We start from the raw sequence: 26604 nt of genomic DNA on the forward strand, positions 1-26604 counted from the left end.
ATGCAGAAAAACCAATGTCTTTAGGGTACAACCTTCCTATTAAATACCTGGAGAACTCAGCAGCTACAGTGATACCTAGAAAAGCCAAGCTGTGCTTTGCTGGTGCAGTGCTGTGCATCGTAACAATTTCATTCATATCCCCTTTTAAAATGAATTATCTGTGAAGACAGAATATTTTACTTTAGGTAGTACCTCTTGTACTACATGGAGGTTTGCAAAAGTAAAAGCCTAGGAGTTGTACTTAGGAATCACTAGTGGACTGCAGATCTTTATATTAATTTTGAATAATGTCCTAAGAATGTCAGAAGTACCACTTTTTGTATCTCACCTGATGAGAATTGGCTTATGTTTCCTGGTGGGGGGGTGTGATAAAAAAGACATGATACTTTCCAATATTCAGAGGAGTTTCTGTAGTTCACTGCTGAATTAAAGGTTTTTTTAAATTATTATTACAGAAATACCTGTCAAGGTGAAGTAACAGAAAAATGTAGTATGTTAAAATAATAATTAAAAAATTAAAGCAATAATTGTGAATCGGTGAGAAAAGTATAAGCATAAGCTGGAAAAAATACCACAGACAATCATTCAATATTAAAATAGATATATTCCTTTTTATTGTGCCCTTGAAATACAAAATTCCTTTAAGATGTTAGATTCCTAAATAATGAATTTTCTATTTTCTTGCTCAGAAGTACCTTAGTTGATCTAGAAGCTTGAACAATGGATATTAACTGTTAAAGTAGAACCTGGCCATTGTTCATCTATATACAAATTGTGAGTTTGCAAAATTAAGAGCACTTCACAATCTCTTGAATGACCATTCAATAATGACAAAATAAAAGATTATGTAAAATTCTACAAGAAAAATTCACAGACCAGTAATTATTCATAAAAATAGCAATGCCAAAAATAGTGACATGCAGCTGGCTTAAAGGCATAAAGAACAATTCTTACATGGTTTTATATTATTACATTAGGACATACTGACAGAGATATGAAAATCTAATTTGCAAACAGGTACACATATACTAGATGGTTTCCTAAATAATGGAACATTTAAAAAAGTTTACAATAGCATTTAGCAGTACTAAGTGCCAGCATGAAAATGGAGAACATTCAAATTAAAATAAGAATAATTAAAAAACTATGTTTTAGCATTCACATTAGTTCATGATAAGTTAACTTTCTTCTTGGGTGCTATAAAAGGCCAGACTGACTTAATAAACCTATTTTTTTATGAGAAAAAAGGTGCTTAATTTTTTTTAAAGATACTGTTGATACAGCCATAGACATCAACAACTTACAGTCAGAGGCTGGTAGTGACCAGCTGAGTCACATATCAAACGGATGGGTGAGTGCACCAATTCACCAAGGAACAGCAGAGGAATTCAGGGGTACCCATGTGTTCCTCCTGCCTGATCCTGCACCTGCCAGGTCTGTGGATGCCCCCAGAAGGTACTGCTGGGCTGGCAGGGCAGACCCCTCTGCTGAAGTGGAGAGGTGGGAGAGGGAAGCCCAGGTCTGCCTCCTCCCACCCTGCCCTGCAGCCCCACCGGCACCTGAACGCTGGCAAAGAGCGCTGCTCTTTCTGCCTAGATGACTTTGCCTCTTTGTGCTCCAGTGACACACACTCAGAGCTGCACAATCCTGGGTCCTGCAGCAGAGGAAGTCATCAAAAAGGGTCTTGTACCCTATGCAATGAAACATGCTCTTCTTGGCACAGCACCCTGCAGCTAGCTTAGCTCCAGCTGGGACTTTAGGGCATGCTACACCCCTGTTTTGCTCTCTCAGCTTATTGACCAGGAATACCAACACCATCGGCCTTTCAGTCCTGCTCCATGGAGACTGAGTCACTCCTGGTCAGACCAGCTGCTGCCTCTCAATATGTCCCCTCCTCAGTGGCTGAATACATGGACCAGAAGGGCTTAACCTCCCTGTCCAGCTCCAGCTGTCATGGCTTTACATGGGGTGAGGCTTTCTTCCTCAGCAGCTGAGGTGTGCCAACGTAGTGATGCAGTGCTTACCAGCTGAACCAATCTACCAGGAGCCTGGGTTACCAGGGACACAATTCCAGGCCAGGCTGGGCAGACTCTGCCTTGTATTTGACTATTTTGGTTCTTGAGCAAAAAGAGGAAGCAATTTTTATCCCAGTAGAATGCTGGCCTCTTGTGTGGTGCTCTCTAACTCTGATGCAAGGTCTTCAAGCAGCTTCACAGAGGTTTCATCCAACTCCTGGGAAAGATCCTGGCCCTTTTCTCTCTTTTTTTTAAATGGAGCATACCATACAGATTTAATTTGCTACTTTGGAGAGCAAATCTAGTTGTTCTTTTAATTTCAGAATAGATACTATACAAATTGATCAGCAATTAATCTGAAACTACTAATGATTGGCATGTACTTTTGGCACAGTCCTATTATGCCCTATCAAATTATGCAGCAGCCAGTGATAGTCTAATTCAAAATCCTAAAAATAGAATACAATTATAAAAAATAGACTTCTGTTTAAAACAAATACCCACTGGTTTTTTTCGCAGTTGCTTCAGGTTTGTTTTAAAGTTGGATGCCAAAGAAGGATTCATCATAATTGTAGCATGAGACATTTGACGGCTTACATATAAGCAATAATGGAATACAATCAACAGTGTAATGGTATCAACATTCCCTCTCTCAATAAACCAGGTTCTAATGTCCAAAGTGGATTGTGAGCTACAGCTGAGTACAGAAAAGCTTCTACAGAGTAACCACAGGAGTAAGTAACCTGAGTACAAGAATGTCTCCACAAAAACCAATTTTACTCTGTGGCACAAAACAATAATCAGCTTTTGCTGTTGATTAAATGTTGAAGTAAAGTTAAAGCATTTAATCAACTGCAAAGTCCATTTAGTGTAAGTGTACTCCAAATTTGTAGACATTATTGATACTATATATGAAGAGAAAATGTTCATACGATATATCCCAAAAAAAACACAATTTCCTTCTTGGAGGATTTGGAATGTGGCTGTACCAATCTCTGAAAGTCTTTCTACTGATGCTGACACTTATTTAGGCTACGTGCTTTACACAAATAACTGAACAGGCTTCTACAAAAATAACAATAAGTAATTCTTAATATGTAGGTAGTAGTTTCCATCCATAGGCAATCAAGTGCCATACAGATTAGTAGAATTTCTGATTTTGAAAGACTTACTCTGCCACATCCCAAAGAGAGTTGTTTTTTTAGGAAGACAAGGCAAGGCCCACAGATGTGGCTATTCTGCCATTACAATTATCATCTTGGCAAATTGAGACTGGACAGCCACGGGAATCCTCATTAATCTCTGAAGTGATGGCTGGGAAGAGAGACAGGGTCTAAACTCTCAGATTTTGTGCACTAGGAAATTAATTTTCCAAACAAGAGCTGGGCACCCAGTGAAGCAGGTTGGGCAGCCAGTATAAACTTCTGTGGCTGCCCAGGGTTTTCACTTGCTCAAATTTTGGCCCCAGGGAAGAAGAGCCTGTTCTCCAATTTGCAGATGGACAAGTCTGTTTCCAAACACAGGTCACACTACTCTGCCTATGCACAACTTAGGCAAGGTAAAACAATGTTAAAAAGCATTTTTAGATACCACACTTGCCCTTGAAACCCTCTTCCTCTTTTGCCTTTTTGGAGAAATGAACAAACATAAGAAATGGTCAAAATAAATGCACGAACATGTTACTAAGAAACAGTGAGAGAAAGAGAAGCTAATTTTTGAGGTGATAGAATAATTCCAAATGGGCTTCTATATTTTCTCCCTGAAGAACATGCTTTTTTGGGGGGCTCAAGAGCCAAAATAGATAATTTAGGCTTGATCGAGAGCCTATTAAAATCAACAGAACTTCTCTTCTGGCTTTAAATGATTGCAGGAAAGAAATCACATATTTTAAATTTTTGCACTGCACAAAAAAAAAAAAAAAAAAAGGAAAAGGAGCAAGAAAGCAAAGCATTCACCGTCAGTACATAAACCTGAAGTTAGAAATGTGTTGTCAGTAAGACATTCTTGCAAATCATCCTCCACCACCCCACACAACTTCCATCACATCTCCCAAATAAAAGGGCTAAGACTCTCAAGACCATGAAAGAAATAAAGTAAATATAAAGTTAGGATAATAATCACAAGAAGCTCCCCTGTTCTTGTTATTATGCTTCTGTGAGCAGATGCTGATATTCATGTAAGTGGCCTGGATTCATGCTCCCTGTAAATCCTGCCCATCTCACAACCAAGAGTATGGGGATGCACCTTGTAGCGATGCTGGGCTATTTACTTGGCCAGACTCTGGTCACGTCACCTCACTTCTCACAGCTCAAGCAGGACAAATTGAGGCTGCACGTCCCTGCATCTGGTCTTTACCTCCAGCCCAACAGCTTTTCTCCTTAGAAACAAAGAGGAAGGAGGTAAAAGCAGAGAGGGAAAAGCAAACGTTTCCAAAAATATAAAGCTGAGTGATGAAACAGAGCAAACATGGAGATTAGTGGAAGGCATATAGGCAGCTGCTCAATTTCTTTAGGACCTTAACTTGTAACGAAAGGCAATATCAACGTCTGGCAGGAGGATACCAAGGCCCATGCGACTGTTATCAAGTCTGACAGCTTTGTTTTCTGCTAGTTCTACATCAAAATGAGACAATAGTATGAAAAGAAACATCTTCATCTCATTCATTGCAAGGAACCTCCCTGGACACATGCTGATCCCAGAGCCAAAGGGCATTAGGAAATACTTCAGTTTTCTTCCTGCCTTGTAGAATGTGGTTTTCTTCTTGCCATTCTCTATGTATCGATCGAACTTATACTCCTGAAAATGAAAGAGAGAGACAGCGTGATATCTAACAAGGCAGTTACACGAGCTGCTTTCTTTGCACAATGGTAACGCGTCTGAAACTCAGAAAATAAGATAAAGAGGAAGACAAGGAGCTGACAGCTTCTTCTTTTTAGTTGGTTCCCTCAAGTTTCATTAACTCACATTATCTTTCCTGCAAAGAACACTCTTTAAATCCACTTATTTAGCTTAGTCCTTTTACATCAAGCTCCTTCAACTTCCTCATCTCATCCACTGAGTGTCTGGCCTATATTGATTGTAATTAGATTTTGACCGCTTTGTAGCAGGGACAATGAACCTTAGTGGAAGGACAATTTTCTTGTAAAGCATCATACACACTCAGTGTGGTACATACATCATGAATAAGGATAATCTGCAAAATTCTGCAAATGCCTATGAATAAATTAATGCATTGCACTGATTTTCCTCTTGCAAGCCAGAGCAAAATCCATCCTTCTTTTGCACCGAATGGTGCAGATTATTCGAAAACTCCAGCGCTTTGCAATCAGTTTTCCTTTCAGTTGGAGATGGTTGCTGCTTATTTGCCACGTCTTACGTTCAAATATTTTGCTGCAGAAGCTGTGAGCAAAGCAGGACAATGCCAGCGACTGACCATTACAAAGATGGTGTTTTCAAGTAAGGCTTGAGGTCACACTTGTAACCTACATTCCATAAATTGAACATATTTCTGACTATTTTTGAGTAGCAGGATCCCTGTTTAGAGATAATTTGTGGTTTTGAATGAAGGAGATCTGGCATCCTCACTCAGTCAATGGCAAATTAACCACTTACAAAACCCTCCTGCATGCTTTGAATAAAAATGACAGGCACTTCTTGCTTATGGTCACTCATTAGCATTTGTCCTGCTTTGCATACATCTGCTATAGCAGCAGCCATTTGGAGCTGGCTGGGAACAAGTCAGTCAGACAGAAACCGACCTCAACTGATTAAAAAACCCCACACCACCATTAAAAATACACTGATACTGATCTACTCATTAGATTAGAGGCTCTGAAAATCATGCACTCCAGGTCTTGCTGTTGAGAAACAAATGTCAGGGGAGGTGGTGAGTGAGAAAGGGAACAAATACTAGGTGCACTGGAGGGGATGTAACTTTGGGTGCTGAAGAGCAAGAGCTTATTTCACTAAATGACAGAGGCCTGGATTTTCCACAAACATAAAGGTGATTCTATGTCTGCTTCCACTGACAGGTAATTCTTTTCAGCCTCTTTGAACACCCCAGCCAAAAGGAAGCAAGCCCTTTTTTTTTTGTTCTGCCAGGAAGTTATTGCTTCATTTGGAGCAGCACAGTAACAAAAATGAAAGCCCAGCATATCATAAGATTTACTTCCTGAATTCTAAATCCTGCTGGTCTAAAAAAGCACTGCTAAATATGAACTGCAATAGCTTAAAAACCCAACCCAGAGCTCTTCTCAAATGTTTTTACAAGGTGCACTTCTGGTGTCTGGAGGAATTAAGCACTGTGTTATTGAACACACAGCACACTGGGTCAAACCTTATGCTTTCTTTGTCATATTAAGAGCTTTCTGAGACTTGCAATTGCTTTTAACAAAAAATAAATTGCTGTCTAAGGGACAGGGGAAACAGAAAACAAGTGTGAGACAGGAATGCAGCCAATGACAGTGACATCAAACTCAGGGCTGCTGAAGTCCCTTGGGTTGAGTGGTGTTTCCTTAAAAGCTAGTTCACTGACTAATAAAGACCAATTTTTAAAAATGAAGGAATTTTCAGCCATGCACAAGGTGTCCTGAAAGAGACATGGTGTCTGACAGCAAGGAAAAGGTCAAGACACTGAGCAAAAAGCAGCCAATGAAGTTCTGTGTGGATGAGCTGCTACAAATATTATGAAAACTGAGCAATCTCCTGTGATTGATCTAAGTCTCCTTCTGTCACATACTGTATTTAGCTTTGTTTGGGAAGCCATCATAGAAGGTTTCCTGCAGGGTTTCCTGACACTTACTCTATGGGTTTTGCAGAGTTCATTTACTGAGCTCTATAACTAGCTGAGTTAGAATTTAGGGTTTCATTTATGCACTTTATAGAAAACTCACTAATTTATTTAGGCCTTAATGGGTGGAGAAAGAGGTCATAAATATATGCTTACACACTTACACAATATGGTGCCAAAGCACAGGATAGCTTGAACTTAAATTTATGTATCCAGGAGAAAAAGCATTGCTACAAAATTATCTCATCAAGCTGCCTGTTTTCCCAGGAAAAGTTTTCCCTAAATACATGACAAGCTCAAGACTGCACCTTTCAAAAAATTCATTCTCCATCTCTATCTGATCCTCAGTAGTTATTGTTGAAAGCACACTGCATATTTTAAGAACCAAACAGAACAGTGATTTCCCCACTTTTCGAGAGGGGCCCATGTGCTGAAATCAATGTACTGCAATGTGTGGATTGCTCATTCACTATCAAAAAGATAAAATATATGAACTAAAGCTGTACTGTGAAAGCTGAGCAGAGCTGATACTAAGCAGATATATTCAAGCAATGGAAATATGGTAATATATTCTGGCAATTATTGGATAAGGGAGGAGATCAGTTTCCACACTGATGCTTTTGGTCTAGGACCTAAACAAACAGATGGACTTTTGACAAATCAATAACGTTCTCCAAAATAAAGTGTTAAGGATAAAAAAAAAAAAGCTTATTTGTTAGCTGTTATCTATCCTTTTTAAGGATAAAAATATTAATCAACTATTTGCCAATAGATGAATTATTTTTAAAACCCTGATTTTCTCTGCAGGCTTTATCTTCATTTTTGGGTGGGGACAGCCAGCAGAGCTCCCCTGAATATAATTTTCATTCTCGTGGCTCCAATGTTCATCCCAGTGACTATACCTTACTCCTGCTGACTCCAACATGCTCCACACCTCCTCTCACTGAGGCTGGCAGAGCTCCTACACAATGAAATGCTGTCCTGCACCAACGAGGCACTTGAATCGCATATTTTCTTTGCAAGCTCTCATCTTTAAATTCCTGAAAGGGTGAGCTTCACGGAGCAACGTCTCTAACATGGGCTTTCTATAAACATGTAAAAAATCCAGTTCCTTTCTTCTTTAGCTCAAATGCCAAGGATGGAAATCAGCATGGCTAGGAGACAGCCATTTGCTTAGGAAAACAGGGGTGAGGAATGGATGAGGTACAAGCTCTTGCCTCTCAGGCACACGAGCCATTTAACAGCCCCAGCGTGCACCCTTGCTCTTTCTTGCTCTTCCTCCATGGCACCCTGGGCTGGGGACAGCAATGTGGGGAGCAACCTAGCCGAGAGAAAGACTATTCAATTTGCATGCAGGTGGTGAACTTCTGAAGCTGTATTACAGCTGAGGCAGGGTGGATTAATTTTGAGTCTTTGATATTCATTAACTTGAGCGTCAGAGAAAAATACAAGGAGATGACACAATTACCCTCCGAGCTTCGCTGCAGAGCAACAGCTTTACAGTCTCAAGTTCACAACACTCTAATTGATCAAGAAGGGGTGAATCCCTACGAAGGGAGGTGAAAAAGCATAAGGCTCAAGTAAGACACTGCTATTATAGGGCTTCAGAGAGTCAATGATGCTTTGCGGGCACTTAGCTAAATGGCCCACATTATTTGCTATTTAAACCACCTTCTATTATTCAGCCCTCCTTGGGTATCAAATGATCCACTGCCAAACAAAGCCCACATTTAGCCTAAAGTTTATGGTAGTCAATGTGCAATTGTCAATTCCTTTGAAAGCAGTCGCAGTCAGTCTCATCACCATATTTCTCTCTTCAGGCCATGAATCCTTTGACCTGCAGGGCCCTAGAAAATACATCTGAAACTAGGAAGATTTGTTCCACAAGAAGGAACAGCAGTAAAAAAAAAACAAAAACCAAAAAACAACTACAGATCATAAAAGGCTTGGCTGCTTCGATGTGCCTGGAGTAGGAAGAGCAGCACCAGCTGAATGTTTACCTTAGGATCTTCATAGACCTCAGGGTCCATGTGCAAAATCTGCGGGTAAAGGGCTATCCAGTCTCCTTTCCTCAAAACGACTTCTTGATTCCCTTCAAGCTTGAGAACAAAATCCTCTTGGCTGATGCGGATGTTCATAGAGGACGAGCACATTCTTAAACTCTCGTTTAAGGCACTCTCTGCAATTGAACAAAGGGGGGAGGGGGGAAGCATCAGAAATATGGGAGATGACTGGAAGTTATACATGGCTACGGCTGCTGATTCTCCAAGAGTTTAGTAGGGCAGGCTAAAGGGAAAAAAAAAAAAGGGAAAAAAACACACAAGCAAAACCAAACATAAAGCAGAGGCCAAGAGGAGGCAATACACAAGCCTGCAGGGTTGGGGTGGGGCAGTCAGGGATGCTGAGCCTCCCAAAGTGACTCTCCCTGATGGTGATGAGAAATCCCGTCGGTTGTAAGCAGCACCAGGTTTTGGGTGGAAAGTCATTATTCAGGCATCGTGTTGAAAACAACGCAATCAAAAGACATGAACGCTTTATGCATTTACATATATTTTGGTGGTTGCAAACAAGTACCAGCGAAAGCATCCATGGAGCTGTTTAGCTTGCCTTTTGAAAGTTGTTGGATTTAATGGTAGGACTATACATTAGAAATCATTCTGCTTGTTAATTCTGTAGTCATTCTGAGAATTTTTAAATGCATTTTCTTTTCAATGCACTATGCTGCCAAATTATAGTGTCTGTTGTGGTCAGAGTGAATGAAAGCAATTCATTATTTGCTTAGTAATTTTAAGAGAGAAAGACACTTCTAATTGGCCTAGAGGAAACAAAACATAGTCCTTTCAGGTTTGGGGAAAGCAAGATTTCTGTCTCCACCATCACATCCTGGAAGGCTCCAGAAGCTGAATGTCCTTGCTTTCCCAGTGGCCTTCACCTTTTGCTCCTAGCACGACAGATTTTATGGCTAATTTCCGGCAATTTATCCTGGCAGTTTGAGGAGGAATTCCTTTGGGAATAATATGCATAATTTGCATAAATCATTCTGATAGCATGTATATCAGCATGTAGCTCCTGTCTAGGGCTGCATCTCTCACTTTGTAATCAAAACTGACTATTTTTCCACCAGTGTGTATGGGCACTGTTATATGTGACTTGATTCCTTCTAATCATTAGTGTGAAAAATAGCCAAAAATAGGGTTTCATTTGCATGTAATAATCCATTTGTGTCTGCCTTTATGTTCTGTGATATCAAATAAGCCTTCTCTAAGTGTTCACCAAGGCACTGCAATTGCTGCACCCAAAAGGTTAGCTTATTAGAGACAGTAGCTACCCAGTGTAGATGCCTCTGAAAAAAATAATAACAAACGTTCTTTCACTAAAAATTAAATCTGGTGCTAGCATGCATAGCAAATAAAGTGGCCCTGGATGCTTTCTTGCAGGAGGTTTTTCCTTAAGCATGCATTTGTCTAAAGAAATGAGGCTGCGGTCAGCTTTGTGTGGCCAGTGCCGTGATTCAATGTGACGTACAGTGAGTCTGTGCATATTCTTTTGGACTGCCTTCGTTACTATAATCAGGCAGAGTCAAATCGGCTTGTTGGTGACGAAGCCAGAAAAGAACCCTGGTTCCAGAAGATGGCCTCTACTGTGGATAGCCACAAGGCACCTGACACGATAGATTTCAACTGGCAGCGCTCTGGCAACAAAACTTTACGCGGTACAAAGGAAGGGTCCAGCCTCGGCTTCAGACTGCCTTCAACCTGCAGAAAATGAAGCTGGTAGCTTTGTACCAGTCCACCATTTGGAAATGGTGGTGACATACGTGGAGACAGCAGAAATCAAAGGAGGAAGAGAAAAGGAGGGCAAAAAAAAAAAAAAGAGAAATAATTATAAAGTGTCACGGCAAAATAGCAGCACGTTTAACCACCCAAGCAACGCGGTCACATCCTATCGGCGGACATCCTCCCAGAAAGCGCAGCAGTCCCTGCCCGCTGCCGGATCTCAAATGACAATTGGGCAGCATATCTTATGCAGAAGTTAATCACAATAATGGAGCACAAAGTGTGGCTTAGCGGTCAGATCGTAAATGACAAATCTGTTTTACCTTCCAGTACCAGTTATGTGTGGAAGGCGAGCTTGGCTCTCGCTCTGAGCGATCATGCCGATAATCATTAGATGACAAAAGTAATGAGTCACATTATGATCAACAAAGGAGAATGGAGCTTATATGGCTTTGCAGGCTCACATTAAAAAAATAGACAGTCAGCTTTCCACAAATGCCAGAGCTATACATTGAGAGGAATGACAACTGCACAATAAAACTGCAGCCTTTACTTGCAGTTGTCATAGTTCAGCAGACACCAGCCATCGCCGCTGACAGACCAGCTGGGTAGCTTGGGAGGCCTTCCATTCTGCACCGTGAGGTACAGTAAATTATCCAGCACGGTAGAGCAACATCTGTTTCTGTGCTTGTGCCGAACAAACAAGGCAATTTAAAGCATACCAAGGGATAACCAAGCAGCAAATGAACATGACCCTCATTTTTTTCCCCCCTTCTTACACACATGAGATGCTAAACTTCACTGTGCAAGCGCTACATAAAGAAGCCAGGCTGTTGTTTGATAAGGTGTTGTCAGAGAGATTTTACATCTTTTCTAGAGAGAGAAGGAGGGGGGAAGACAGAGATATATCTCATAGTATTGTTATTCTTAGAATCCTCCCACTTCTCTCTTCATTTCTCTTATACTAAAGCTAGCACTCAGCTTCCAATTCATTCTAGACTTTTTTTTTTAAAAACTGTTTCAATATACTTATAAATATTCAGTCTTTAAACCCTAATTTGCTATACTTAGTTCACATGCCTTCAAGCATTTGTCTTCCAATTTCCACTGAATAAATGCGTACTAATGAGAAATAGAGCAAGCTGCTGAGGCAAAGCTGGGTGACTTGAGCCTGGCCTGCCACCAGCTTGTGATAGGCAGGCAAATTGAGTTAAAATGAAAAGTCTTGTCAGCTGAAATACAACATGGTAGCCAAACAGCAAGCTGTCAATCATCCAGCCAAAACAAGGGACTGCAGGTAATAAAAGGTCATTGCGAATCATAAGTGCATTTGGCTTTCGTAGGCAAGTTAATTTTAATTAAACATGATCTCTATCTGTAAATGTTTTATAAAACTTATTGTGCAGTAATGGATTGTTAATTTTACACTAACACAGAGCAGGTAATAGGGTGCAATAATTATTAGAGTGTATTGTAGGAAAATAGCTATTGAGTATGCAAATATTTGGGGGGGTCATTTACCCATGGGCATCACGGTGTGCCAACACAAACGATAATCTGAAACAAGTACATTTGCATCTTACTTGGAACTAAATGTACTGCCCAGCCCATTCCAGAAAAATATATTTACTCCTTTCAAATCAACCACTGATTTTAATGCTTAGCATTTGTGTTACGACTACACACTCTGTATTAGCTCCTTTTCGGTCCCTACCCTTTCTTGTGTACAAAACAATTTTTCAAGCTGTGCTCTTTTTGCAGGAATATCTGGGATTCAGCAATGACCTGGGGCAAGAATACTTCGCCATATAAATGAATGGACTAATATTAAATAAACGAACTGACTAAACATGCCTAGCATTAAACATGCACTAAGTACATCTCTGCTTTACCCTTGGCATTTCCATTATAACCAGTTTAACTGGTTAACAGTTAACAGACCATTTTCATGTGTCCTTTACCATATTAGAGCTCTGTTGTGAGCCATAATGTCTAATAATGTATGTTACTCTGTGCAAAGAAATATGTTTGGATTTCGGGATTGTATTGTGTTATGCAGACAATACAAAGGGTGCTGCCCCAGAAATGCCATCAGAAGAAGATGACCCTATCAGGGCCAAAATTTGCTAGTTTGATTTTGGGTTGAGTGTGTTTTGCATTTTTGTTTTGTTTGTTTGTTTCTTTTAAATAAAATAATCATGTACCTGAGCTTAGAATTTAGGAGCAAATCAGGCCATGTTGTTCCCTAGACCCAACAATCTGACCATAATAACAATGCTCTTCCAGAGAAAGACTTCTAGCAATTTCTGCTTGTTCTCCTCTAGCATGAGGATTCAAGAAGACTCTTGTTATAGTAGACCAAAAAGAGGACGGAGAATCAGAGCGCTTAAAACAGGAGAATGAGATGACAAGGTGATGAACATGCAAGCATCCCACCTGGTCTGCCTCATTTGAAGGCAGGGACACAATCCCAGTTTCCTACGCTCCGGGTTGGCACAGAGGGAATGGAAAGAGGAAAAGTTCAGTCTTGGAGGTTTGGGGTCAGAGGCCTTCCTGCAAGAGGGGAGGTCTTGGCGTGCAAGCAGTGCAATTTGGGACCTCTGTCCCTCCTACACATTTATTAACAAAACATCCCTTTCCCCTTTCCACCGAAGCATGACTCTGATTCTCTTATGGTACAAATTTTTTTTCTATATTATTATTTTATGGGACAGTATCCAGCCCTTTATGACTTAAGTGCCAGAAGAATTGAAATCTAGCTTCTGTTCATATCAAATTATGTTTAACATGATTATGAAATTTAACAAAAGTGTTACAAGAATACTACAAAGTAGGATGTGGCACTTCCCTCTCAACACATAAATCAAATGCTACCAAGGTACTTCAAGATTTCAAGAAGCAGAGGAATGACACAGTTAATGTTTTTAAACTGTTCATACTGTTTTGCACCAGATGGTTTTAGTGAACTACATGGTTTTATTTTCCTTGTTTCTACACTTTTGGGGAGCCTTTTTTTTCCCCCTTTTTTTCATCAGCCATTTCCATCTCAGTCTATAAATATAAACTAAGTTCTCTTTTGATTTATTTATGCTTGATAACTTATTTACTGGTGTATGCTAGCTCTGATGTGAAGTAGTTTTACTTGTGCTCCTTAGAAGTCCATTAAATGCTTAGAAAGTCCTGTTACTCACCAGAATTGTCATCCCATACCTCCACTACTTCAAAAACATTCTCCATTGGTTAGAGATAAATCTGCATCAAAACAGCCATGACTCCGGATGTAACCAACTTTGTAGACTCATGATATGTAAGATTAATATTAATGCTCTGACACAAAAGAAATGGATTTGACTCCATTTTATATTTGTACTAATCAAATCAAGTTTGCACACAGATTCTTGAAATGTGCCACATTGGATGATCTTGGAAAATGGCAGCTATTACAAGGATCCAAATCAGGCACAGAGTGCACTGCTCCACCATCATCCCAAACACAGCTTTGTTTAAGAGTAGAGCATCAGTTCAGGTCATGAGCTACCAAGACCTATGGACATGAGCTTGTTTTGAATACGGGATTGGTTTTTATATTTAAAAACAGAGGATTATTGAACCTTTAATCTTTTGTTCAGCTGTTGTCTGCCCTTGTAACACTACTTGTGGAGATTCACAGATGATTAAAAGTTAGGTACCTACCTGCTACACCATCTTTCATCCCTTGGGCTATTTTCAGCATTTCTGTTGCCAGTGTCTATGCACTACCAAAAGAAGTGAAACCAAGAGCTGATGCTCTGAAGGCCTATACAGCTCCCGATTCAAATAACTTCCAATGACCACTGGCAAGGGTCTCCCTCTGAACCTTAGATCCAGAACTGAAAGATGTGTAGCTCTCTTAAAGCTCCCTCTTTTGAATAAAGTACTAAAAATACTGGTTCTCCTCTGCAAATTTTTATCTTCTTATATTTTATTTGGAGTCATTGCCCAACAGAAGCCTGCTTTAGAAGCATTTTTGTTTTGTTAAAGAGAGAAAGAAAGAAATTGCTTGCGGATAAAATACATTTGTGGTTTAAATATACAATTCCACTTTAATTTCAGAAAAAGGTCCTTCTTGGCAGTACCATACAGAAGTATTTGAAATGCATTAACACTTCGGCAGATGCTCAGAATCAAACAACTTAATAGGCATCAACTTTTTTTCAAATAATTGCAAAGCTTCGATTTAGCCTTTTGCATACCTTGCATAGTTAATTACCTAGGCTTTAATGTTTACATGCAATGAGAGTATCTACAGCTATAAACTACATAATTTATAATTGATGTAAATGGGTGTTATTATGTCAATTAGGCAGCTGTGTCCTCCACCTTCTCAGTAAACAGAAATGAGTGATAAACCGAGTTTGCCGGGAGAGCCCCTCTCCTCTTCCTAACAGATAAAAATAAATTACCTAGGTAGACCAGGTTGTCCAATTGTTCTCTGGTGAGGTGGATGTTATATGTGGGCCCTCTCTTTTGACCTGTTGACTGCAGCAAATGGTCAATCTCGTCACGCACCGCTGCAAGAGCTTCTGGGTGCCGCAGAAGATAATACATGGCCCAGAATGTAGCTGGAATCGTGTTTCCCACAGAGGCCCACAGGAAGGCAAAATGATGTGCTGGGAGAAAATAAGTGAAAAGGAAGATTAATAGCGTTTATTACACTGATTAGATTTGCAGTGTGCTAATTAAAAGATGTTAGGACACAGACCCAGCCAAGGATCAGTGAATGCTAATGAGGACCAATAGGTTTCTGAAGTCTAATTTTCTGCTTAATGAGAATAGTTTGAAATGTAATGTCAGGGGGGTGGGGGGAATAAGGGGAGGAAATGCAGCTCAGTTATAATCTTTCTCATTATCACCATTAAGTATCTTGTTTTACCACCTCAGCACAAAAAAAAAATCAATTATCATAGAGGGTTGTTTCAGAGTAAAACATTTTATCATTAGCCAATTAGAAAGAACATAAAAAAATTTCAAGGTCGCCATTTTGCCTTTTTATTTCAAAGGTCTATAGTAAATTATTTTATTTTAGACAAGCAATCATTCATAAGTTTCCTACCTGCTTTGTCATAATCTCCAAGCAGCTCATATTTCTCAAATATATCTTGTCTGGCTTGGACCACTTTTGACCCTCCCAGCCATTTTGTCATGTTCTGAAGTAAAAAATGATGTATAAGCTCCTTCCGAACCTTCTTGGTAGCTCCTAGCAACTCAATTGGTATGTTTGCAGCTAAATAGGGAAAGCTGGCATCAAACTTGATAAATTTGTCTCTGATTTCACTAATAACTTTGTGGCCATCTGCAGCAGGAACTCTTCCATATAGTGTTACAAAACTGGCTTCAAACATTACAGAGCAGCAGAATTTGTACATTTTTTCTGTTTCCCAATCTGTTGCTTGTGAGCATTTCCATTCAAATATATCCTGGAGATTTTTCATCATGTGGTCAGAAATGATATCCAAAGGCTTGCCTTGTAGATACTGGTAGATTCTGTGCAGGTTTTCCTTGAGTTCAGGGAATTTTCCTTTTGACAAGGCTGGGTAGTCAAAAGTTTTGGATGCCATTTTATTAGCGAATTCATGAAATTCAAGTTGCTTGCTATTTCTGATGACATAGACGTATTGAAATGGGTCCATGATAAAGGTAATATATCTACCTGAATAGAAGAACAGAAAGTAATTAGAGATACGTGCACTTTTATAATCTGGTGACACTTCCAGAAGCAGTAACTGAAAATAAGCCAAAGCCTGTGAAAAAAGCATGCAGGAAAAAAAAAGCAAACGAAAAAAACCAAAGCAAAGATATGTGAATAAATCTGCAAAGAAAAAGAAATTATGAAACAAATATTATTTAGATTTTCTTTGTCAGGATGCAGATTCCACCAGTGTGCAATCCACACTTTGCAGGCTCTTCTAAAATCCTTGTGAAGCCATTTCCATGTAGACAGATCTACTGTTTGTGCCAACAGTTGTACGTGATCTCTTAAAATGTGGTGCTCTGAAATAAATAATTTTCTACTCAGGTCTAATTCATGAAAATCTAGTGGGGGGGGTCATAGCAACATTTGGAAACTGTAGGTTTTCACTAGCAGAAAGCAAGAAACACACACATTTCACCTGCACAGAGGAAAGTGGATGGCAGGGGCTGGAGTGGAAAATATGCCACCTAGGCAGCTTTCTCCAAGCAGATGACAGAGGAACTCATAATCTGCCAGTTACAGCTTTAACTGCACACTGCAAACCCCCAACATTTAAAGCTTTTCTCACATCTGGCTCTTTTCCCCTGAAGCTCTTCTAACTCTTTGTTAAGAATGTGCTTCGTATCCATAACATGACTACCTTAGTTTATGAATGTGAAGTCACAGCCTGTGATGTAGCAGGCACCATTTTTAGCACTGTGGGATACACACTGTCCCAGTGCTAGGATCCATTGTCAGAGTGCACCACCAACCTCCTACCCTTTCCAGGGTCCTTAATGAGGTGACACAGTGATACCTTCAGCCCCTTGTACAGAGGGATAGGATTGCATCAAGTTAAATGCTTTTTCAAATTGTCCCTGCCAGAGAAGTCCTGCAAGTTCTCCAAAAACTTCAAGACAACTGCTGAAAAAAAGCACTTGGAGGAACTACCATGAATCAAAATGCTAACAGTCCCAAAGCTCAATTAAATCTTAGCTCTTTATAGATGGTTCTAAATTTAGAGTTCCTGATTCTTACCTTGAATGAAGAGGTGCATTAGGGAAAAAGTGTGCCTATTAAAATGTACACTTTCCCTGTGAAATATCCCAGCCACAAACTCAGGGAAAGAGCAAAGCTTCCAGCACTTACAGTGTAATTCTGTCTCACTAAAGGGACAAATCTCCTTTGATTTTAATGGGAACACTACATGCTTAACTGCGGACCAAATTTGGCTCTGTGACAGATGTCCAGAGATAAAGCAGTCACTACCACTAAAAATGTCAAGTATCCATGGTTACCATATAGTGATATCTGAATTATCATAGTTATTTCATATTCTGATTTATATACACACACACAGTGTCCTATGGTATCTGGGTACACTCTGGACTTCCTCTACAATTACCAGCTGCCATAATTCCCCTCCCAATTACATCACCTGCAATCCCAGTGAACTAGTTAGGAAATGTAAAGGACATATCAAGACAGAATTTGAACCCTTTTTCTTTTTTGTCAACAGTGTGTAAATGTTTTTAAGATACTCATGGATTTTGTTTTACTGTAACATAATCAACCATAGCTGTACATTTAATTTTAAAGAATAAGTATGTTGAGAAACCAGCATGAAAGTGAGATCCTGAATTCTCCGTCCCCTTTTTAGACCTTCTCTGACTACAGAGGCTTACAGGAATTTTTAATCTTGACTTGACTTTAGTCTTGCAGGATCTTTGTTAACAGTCCTAGAATTACCCTCTCTCTCCAGGTTTCACCTACTTTCATGCTCTTTATTGAGGCTACCATCTTTGTGATCAAAGCTTGGAAAGAATGTCCAGTGGAGCAATTTTTAATAAATAGATTTGGAGTGTTATTAACCCTAAAGATGAAAGCTGGCTTCTTAACTTTGCATTTACAGGGTAAACAATTTAAGTTAAGATTTTTAATTAATATTAATTTAAACCATCTGTCCACCATCTGCTTATTTCTGATGCAAAATATGAGTTTCTTTGTGATCTTTAATCAGACACTTAGCAAACGCACATCAATTCTTATCATTTTTTAAGTAAGAAAATGATTTTCAGCAAATGAGTTTTCAGACAAACAATTTTAGTAATAATTTTAAATCAAAACTCACTCACCACTAGCACATACTTTGAAAAAAAAGTCCCTGAGAAAAAGAATATTACAGATCCTGGTTTTATTATTCTCATCAGGTTCCTGGTAGCAAAAAGTAAGTATGTAACAAAATATAATTCATTTTTTAGAATCAATTCAGGCTCCAGACCACACCACTGCAAGTCAACAACACATATAAACACATAAACCAAAATATTTCTTGTTGCTACATTTAGTAAGGGTCTAGATAATTAGAAAAGTGGACCCCCCCCATAACAAAGGCAGATTGTTTATGTATGCCATCGGGAATCTAATTTTAGATATCTTAATTAGAAAAGTACTAAAACCTAGGGCTAATTAATGGCAGTTAGAAAGTTGTGAGAGTGGGTCTGGGAGCCTTTAACAATTACAGTCATCCTTGCACACAGATGCCCTACATGGCTACACTGCTTACCCCAGTCTCATCCATACAGGAACAGATTGCTAATTACAAAATCGTGCCCCAACACCTCCTCTACACCCTGAACAGCAAACATCCAAAGTGGAACAAACTTTCTCACCTCAAGTTATGATTTTAAATTTTTAAAGTGTCAATATGGTCCTTAGTTTTGCTTTTAAAATCCTGTCCTTGTCCCCAGTGAGGTTTCTTCCCACTGATTGTCCCTGGTGGTGTCAGAGACAAATAAATTAAAACCTTTCACAAAGTTTTCAGTTAAAATTTGGTATTTCAAAATGCAGTTTCCCCCTCTACTCCCATGTCTCTCCACTGCAGCTAATGCCTAGACAATCTTTGGAAAGTAACCTTTTCTGAAATCAATTCAAAATCTTGATACTCATAAGTTTCTATCAGAGCACTAAAAAAGGTAACGCCAAATCAGCCAAAAATGAAGGCATACTATCTCTACAAACCAGGTAGCCTTAAATATTGAAGGTATTCATATAGAAACCACTAGAGACTAAGCCTCTCCCTGTTAGTTTGTAAAAAACCACTTCAACACGAAAAACTAAGTAGACATGTACATACAGAAATGTCACACTCCAATTCACAACAGTTTAAGTCACTGAGCTATTTTATTAAATACAGTAAAAACAAGTCAAAACAAGAGATGTATCATTCTTTCTGCAAAAAGCCCTCTGATTTTTTATTTTTAATGGCTACAGAGAATTCATACTTCACTATCCAATTCTTCAGTCTGCATTGCACCCATGCTGCAAATAGCCTAGTTATCTCCATTTAGTTTCTAAGATCTCCTAGAAATAGAAGATTGATGTGGAAAATATGAAAATTGTCAACATTGGTAAATCTGAGCACAGAAGCCAGTATTTGTATGATAGTTAAGAAATTACTCTAATAATGCATTCTGGACCTTTTTAATGCTAATGACGAAAGACAAGCATTTCAGATGGTATCTAATGATGGATGTTATTTCAGTAATGCTTGGAGCAGGCTTCAGCCTCGTAAGGAGTTAATGTAAATTACCTTTTGCCTATGAGAGAAAAATGTGATATGCTACTGTAGGTGTGTATATGCTTTAAAGAAAATAATGACTTAGCAGCAGTATTTGAAAAGGCAAATATGCTTAGTCAAAACCACAAAAATTATTTTATTAAAGGTGAGTTAGTGTCAGAGAAAATGTTGCAGGGTTCATTATCACTCCTATGAACTTGAGAGGAAAGGGACACAAAGTTTAATCCCGAGAAACAATGACAAAACTGTTTCAAGCTCTTTAAGTTCTTACCTAGCCGCCTGCCTATGCTGCTGACCCTTAGCAAGCAGAGGGGCTTGGGAAGTATGATCATCTCAGAGCCACAGACTCTCTCTTTCTCTTTCCCCTCCTTATTATTTTCTTTTCTGATATTTTCTTTTTTTTTCCCCCAAGACTATCGCATTTACGTAATCGTCCTCTTATTAGGGAGATTCTGCTGAACTGCTGACAATGATGTACAGTGGTGCTGCGCTGGCATGACGTTTGGGGAAAACGATTCTGCTGCACCACCACACAAAACCAATTAGAGAACTATTTTCTGCGACAGGTCAGGAATTTACATTGTTTCTCATAGAAAGATGTGCTTTTTAATTTCTTTATTAAGATGACATCCATGTCCCTTGCGACTTTTAGGGATGACAATCATTTGCTCATCAGATGGGAAAGTACAATCAGCAAAATCGCATTACCAGTACGGGGCAACGCCAGAAACTCCAAGCATCGTTCCGCATTTTCCAAATGAACTAGTTTGAGAACCAATAATTATAAAAATATATATTGATAGAATTTTTTGACAGGACCTTTAGACATCCACCAGGGGGGTAAAGTAATGATAGTCCACATACAGCTGGCTACGCTATGTTTGCCGAGCACAGAAACATCATCTTTGTCAAATCAGTAAGACATACAGAAATCCTGTATGCCTTCGGATCAGGACATGAGAAGAGACACTAACTAGCTTTGGTTTCCTCCTGACTTGAGGATGACAAACTATTTCTCTTTAGTGAAGTCCTGATGGTCAGCACTTTTATACTGAAAAAGAGAACTTAAAGTGGTGTCTCTGTTATGATGAATTCACAAAATCAAACATTTCCCTGCACAAGACTGGAATGATATCCAGAACTAACTTCATTTACCTCAGTCTTTATCAAGGGAGGCTTGGCTCAAAACACTTGAACATAGGGGATTATCTGAGATGGAATTTGGTTTATCATGGAAATAGAAATTTCTGAAACTAAATTACACTCATAATTGGTTAAACACAAACTTCTAAACATAGTCTTTCATAAAATAATAAAGAGGCAAAATAAATAAATATTTGATTAAACACTTTAAAGATTCTGAAGTATGACTGTATCTGGTTTAATGAATGTACTAGTATGTGAATTATAGCTATTAATTGGTATTTGTAAGAAGCCAAAACTGTATTATTGTGTGATTTCAAATTAACAATAAAAAAGACTGTATTTCAACAAGAGTTGGTGTTGAACTGTGCCAAACTCACTTTCAAGTTGCAAAAGATCTGATTATACCAGTTTTCAAAAAAGAAAATCCTGAATGAAATTTTAAAAAATAACATATTTAATACAATAAAAATTCTCTTCCAAAGGAAAAAAGGACAGATTTTTTAAAAGGAGGAAAATTTTTATTAATCAAACACACAGCTTGCAACTAAATTAATTGACTTAAAAAAAAAATCATTCCAAAATTGCTTCTATGGAAATATAAAGCTAATGCTACTGCCCTAGGAAAAAAAAAGCAAACTTTACACTGAACATTTTTGTTTCAAACTCCCTAAAACTACAGGAATAACTAAAAATTATATGGACTAAAGCTGATCATTTGAACAAGGATATCATCATGTAAAGGTGAAGAAGATTATTGTAACTATATTAATAACAGCTTGCCTTTCTGAACACAAGAAAATACTGGATTTTATATTGACTTTAGTAAAAAGTAAATCTCTACAGATAGATGTATATTTATATATGTAACTTTCATTCAGGGTTTTAGTTTTATTCTATGTTCTTCTTCCACAGCTAAGTGCCTATCTGAAATCACTCAAATGTTTGTATTCAGTCTGGCTTAGTAATACAGTTATAAATACAGGAAACAGCAAGGTTATATCATACTTTATTATATTGTTATTTTCAGCAAGCATGATCAGAGTAAGAGGCTGGCAACGGGAAGTTTCTGTGTTCCAGTCCCGATTGTATCACTGAGTCAATGTGTCATTCATTCCCTTGTGTTCCTGTCAACCAGTTGTAAAATGTGTGAGAACAAATTCTGCACTTTTTTTCTTAAGTGTTTTCTAAATTTAATCTGATATTTTTCTGTGCAGTGTCAAGATGATGTTAATTCTCCTTTCTTTAGGAAAAAAACCACCAATACATAATGTAATGTGCTGGCAAAATCTATGTTCATACAGTACATACCTACAAAATCTGTCAAAATACATATATACTTAGCATATAAATAAATCCACACATTGATAATGATATTTTATAGATAACTATTATGCTTACAATATATGCAAATCTGAGGGATTTTTATGGGTCTATGCTAGAGAAAAATGTTTTGGGTTAAGGAAGATTCTAAACTAAACATTTGGATTAGTATTTAACTTCACTGATGGAAAAAAATCAAGATACATACTAAAATATTTCTCACCAGCAATATGTACAGTGAAAATATCTCCAAATTTCTTTTGCTGATCCAGTAAGAATTTGTAAGCATCTTTTCTAAAAATCAGAGCTTTCCCAAGGTAAGGAATCCAGCCATTTATTAGTGGGGGCTCTCCAGTCTTTCTGTTAAAAGCAGAAAAAAAAAATAAACAGGAGTTAACTTTGGCATGAGAGCAACTCATCTTTATATCTATTTATATATTACACTTAGACCCACTATTTACATCTGTAATTCCTGCAATGTATAATATGTTGTACAGAAAGTTCTTCAGATATGATGGCAGGTTAAATCTAATCACACTTCTGAGCACTGAAGGCTCCATGTGGTGATTAGGAAAAATAAGTGAGAGAAATTGAGACGCATTTAACTACAGGTCGTCCAGTTATTACCATCAAGTTATGAACACAGAAAAATGACATTCAGTAGAAAAGCTCCCAGCAAAGAGTCATCTCATTTTCAATATTTGGTGTGTCAGAGGAAGATGTATTGGAAGGCAATTATGACAGATTTAGGTAAATAGGACGCCGACAGACCACACAAAACAAGTATCCTTACAGATAACATTTTAGTAATTTCAGCTTACCAGCACAGAGAACAGCCATTTTAACTAAATATCTCTAAAATATAGGATAATAATACAGGCTGAACATTAACTGTAATAAATCTTAGTCTCTTTATATTTATAGTCTAAGATAGAAATGTGTATGGACAGTTCAAAAAGAACGTACAGGTACTGATGTTTGCATCTCAGTTTAAAAAAGCAGCCATGGTGTGTTAGTTATCTATAGTATAAAATACCTTTTAGGAATCTACTAAGTTACATTTTTCTTTAAAAGGAAAAAAGGTTCCCACACTGTCCTACTCCTGACTGCAAGCAAATATCTTTCCTTCACGCTGGTCTTTAGTTGCTTGAATCTGATTTACAACAAAGAAACATAAAGCGTGCTTGTTCTGGAAGGGATTAAAACAAATATTCACAAACAATTCTGCTGCTATATCCCATCTGTGAAGGTGACTTATACTACATGCAGAACAACTCATTCTGATTGAACACAAGATATTTACCAGCTTGGATCTAATCAAAGATCAAGGGATCACAAGCTTTACTACTATCATACACAGCATGGATTTTTATGTAGCTGGATTAACCCTATCATAGTCACATTCCCCCTTGAACTGCTGAAACACAAATGAAAAAAAAATTAAAATAACCATGGTATGCTGTACTTAATTTTAATTTTACTTTCATAATTAAAACTTTTTGGGCAGGAAAATACAAGCCAGAGATTTGCTCACTTACTTTAAAAAAGTTATTATAAACTTAATTTACAGATAAACAGATGTGGCTAAACCAAGCCACATATTCTGATCTCTGTTTAACTGACTTCTAAGCTCAAATTTAAGTTTCCAAGAACATCCTTTGTTCTCTGGAAAACCAGTACATCTTCTTGTCTGACAGTCTCACAGCCAACAGTTTGCTGTGCCTTTTTCATTTCCTTAAGTTTTGTGGCTTTGGCATTTTGTTTGGTTGTTTTGTAGTGTGTTTTTTATATTGAGGAGAAGGCGAAGCTCCTCTTTCTTCAATACTTCCAGAAACCACTGCATTAATCATCCTCTTGTGGTCAAACAACAACATTATTTACTCAAATGGTCCAGAAAACTTTGTAATGTTTAATTTTGTATTAAGTGAATAAAAACAAAGAACTAATCTGAGATTACATGAGAGGGATCACTAGCCTTGGAAGCATAGCAGCCAACTTGATACCCTCAATTATCCCTTCCAAGCCTGTAAAGAATCTGGACGATTTACCCATTTTTTCCCCCCCAGACTATTAAGTCCTGAGAGTGTCCGCCTTTCACTTCCCTGGCTGGAGACTATGTCCTGTAAGTAGCATCCTGACAAATATTTAGATAGGCTTTTTGTCATCTTCTAATTGAATGCATCTAATTTCACCCTCCATGTTCTGTCATTCGGTCAGAAGCTGTATTCTTCACGAGCTCTCCGCCGGGTAAAAAGAAGGCAGCTCAGAAATCCAGGGGAAAATTAACTTAATGCTCCAAGTCTTCGGGATCACATCAGGGAGACATTTTGCTATTGCAAAGACGTGAGGGTCATCGTTCACTTCAGACATGTTTAGCTCAGCAGCAATAAGCTTAACACTGTTAAACACTGTGTCAAAGCTACGTGGCTTTCAGAGAAAAATATAACACCAGTTCAACTTACGACCCACAGCAGACTGATAACAGAAATGTGTCTTCATTTCTAGCTTTCTGTCTCTTTGGGAGATGGAGGTCATCTCCACGACTTATCAATGTCTGCTAACACACAGCACAGAAAAGAGCGGCCGCTCGTATCTCAGCGCCTCCCCAAACCCAGCGCCTTTCTGCACAAACCTTCAGGCAGAGCGGTGCAGCCAACCCCATTTCCTGAGGGAGTCTTACCTGCATCCCGGGTATCTCCAGAAGTCTTCATCAACTCTGGATGCTAAACGGAACCATTAACAAAACCCACAGAAACTTTTACTGCTTAATTAATTTGCTCATGAACTTTAACTCTGGACTCACGCTTCACAGAAGTTGTAAAATTTGATAATTAGGGAAAACATTACAAGCATTAGAGCTATATTTTACTCATGACAAATATTTTGTTGTACCAAATGCAAAATACAGCTAAGAAATATAAAAGAGCACTATGAAGTGTTTTGATGGAAATTTAGGACTGCAACTTTTTTAATTTAAGCATTCAGAATGTCTTACAGATTACATTTTATTCAGATCTAGTCTAACTGCTTAAATTCTAATGCATTTAACAAACCTCATTATATCCCCAGGTCTTTTCACTCCACATATTGGGCTGGTTTTGCTTATATAGAGGAATATCTTTACTTGTCTGAGAAGCCTCTGTGAAGTCAGTAAGACTTAACGAACAAATTTCTCACATATGTGAGTGAATTTTACAAATAAAGCATCAGCAACATGTCCAATGCAATCTATAAGTAAACGGATCAGTTACAAAGTGGAGGGAGAGCAACACAGTTGTATCATCCATCATTGTTAAATGGATAATTTCAAATGGCATTATGCAAAAATCAGCTGGCTACAAATACAGCCCATAAATAGAACAAACAGATTTTGATAACTAATTTTTCGTTGCTTTCACAAAGATACTTTCTTGTTAGCAAGTAATAGAGTTGCAACATCTACTACACCAAAAAAGCAAAGTTTTGGAGTTTGTTTACAGTTTCCTTATGGGAATATTTTTCAGCTCACCTAAAACACAGAAGGCAGTGACTCAGGTGTGATTATTTAGCTACTGAGGTAAGGCAATACTAAAAAATGTGGATGCTGTATCTATGTCTCACTTATGCCAAGCAGCAGTGATGCAATTAAGCAGAAGAAAAATGAGCTTCAACATAAGTATTTGGAAAATGTTCAATAAAAAAAAAAAATAAATTCAATGTCTCTAAACATTATGCTTTTATGTAGTGAAAGGGAATTATTTTGGAAATCCCAGTAAAGTAATTTGTAAAGGTCTCTGAACACGACATCTTTTTTTTTTTTTTTTTTTTTCAGTTATAAAGAAAATACCCTAAAGATTCACAATCAAACAGACTTTGCCAACATGATCTCTCACAGAAATATTATTGCTTTATAAAAGCACACAAGACTATTCTTTTCTTGGTTACACCATTTCAACATCACTGCAGTGTAAGGCATTGAACTCGTGTAAATGAGAGGAGAATATTTCTCATCTCACTGGTTATTTGTATTCCAAAGGAGCAGATGCCTTTCAAATTATGCAAAAACCCACAGCGCATCTTGTACTATAGCAGATGAACAGGTTAATTTTTCTTTTTGCACATAATAAATCATAAGTGCTTTAACACCCATAGTCGCATTTCATGAACATAAACCTTCTGTTTAATAATGTCTGTTTACAACTAGAATCAGACATACAATAATCTTTTGCCTGGGATAAACATTAATCCAGATCTGTCTAGAAAAATTATACAATTCATTACCATAAGTA

The 26604-nt window shown here is 38.1% G+C and overlaps 1 protein-coding gene across 2 annotated transcripts in view; it reads right to left on the reverse strand.

Annotated features, from left to right (window-relative positions):
* Positions 1-623: 623 nt before the first annotated feature.
* LOC115913946 (cytochrome P450 7B1) overlaps positions 624-26604 on the reverse strand; it is a 125907-nt gene continuing 99926 nt past the window's right edge. The window contains exons 2-6 of one of the 2 annotated variants that reach the window (XM_030966283.1): positions 22560-22696; positions 15673-16269; positions 15023-15229; positions 8805-8983; positions 624-4811 (exon numbers count right to left, since the gene is read on the reverse strand). In XM_030966283.1, the coding sequence (XP_030822143.1) occupies positions 4524-4811; positions 8805-8983; positions 15023-15229; positions 15673-16269; positions 22560-22696 (1408 nt within the window). In that variant the 3' untranslated portion in view covers positions 624-4523. Of the gene's footprint in view, positions 4812-8804; positions 8984-15022; positions 15230-15672; positions 16270-22544; positions 22697-26604 lie in introns of both variants that reach the window. The other variant, XM_030966275.1, reaches the window with a different exon arrangement.

This window comes from Camarhynchus parvulus, chromosome 2 (assembly GCF_901933205.1).
Source record: "Camarhynchus parvulus chromosome 2, STF_HiC, whole genome shotgun sequence".
NCBI lineage: Eukaryota > Metazoa > Chordata > Aves > Passeriformes > Thraupidae > Camarhynchus > Camarhynchus parvulus.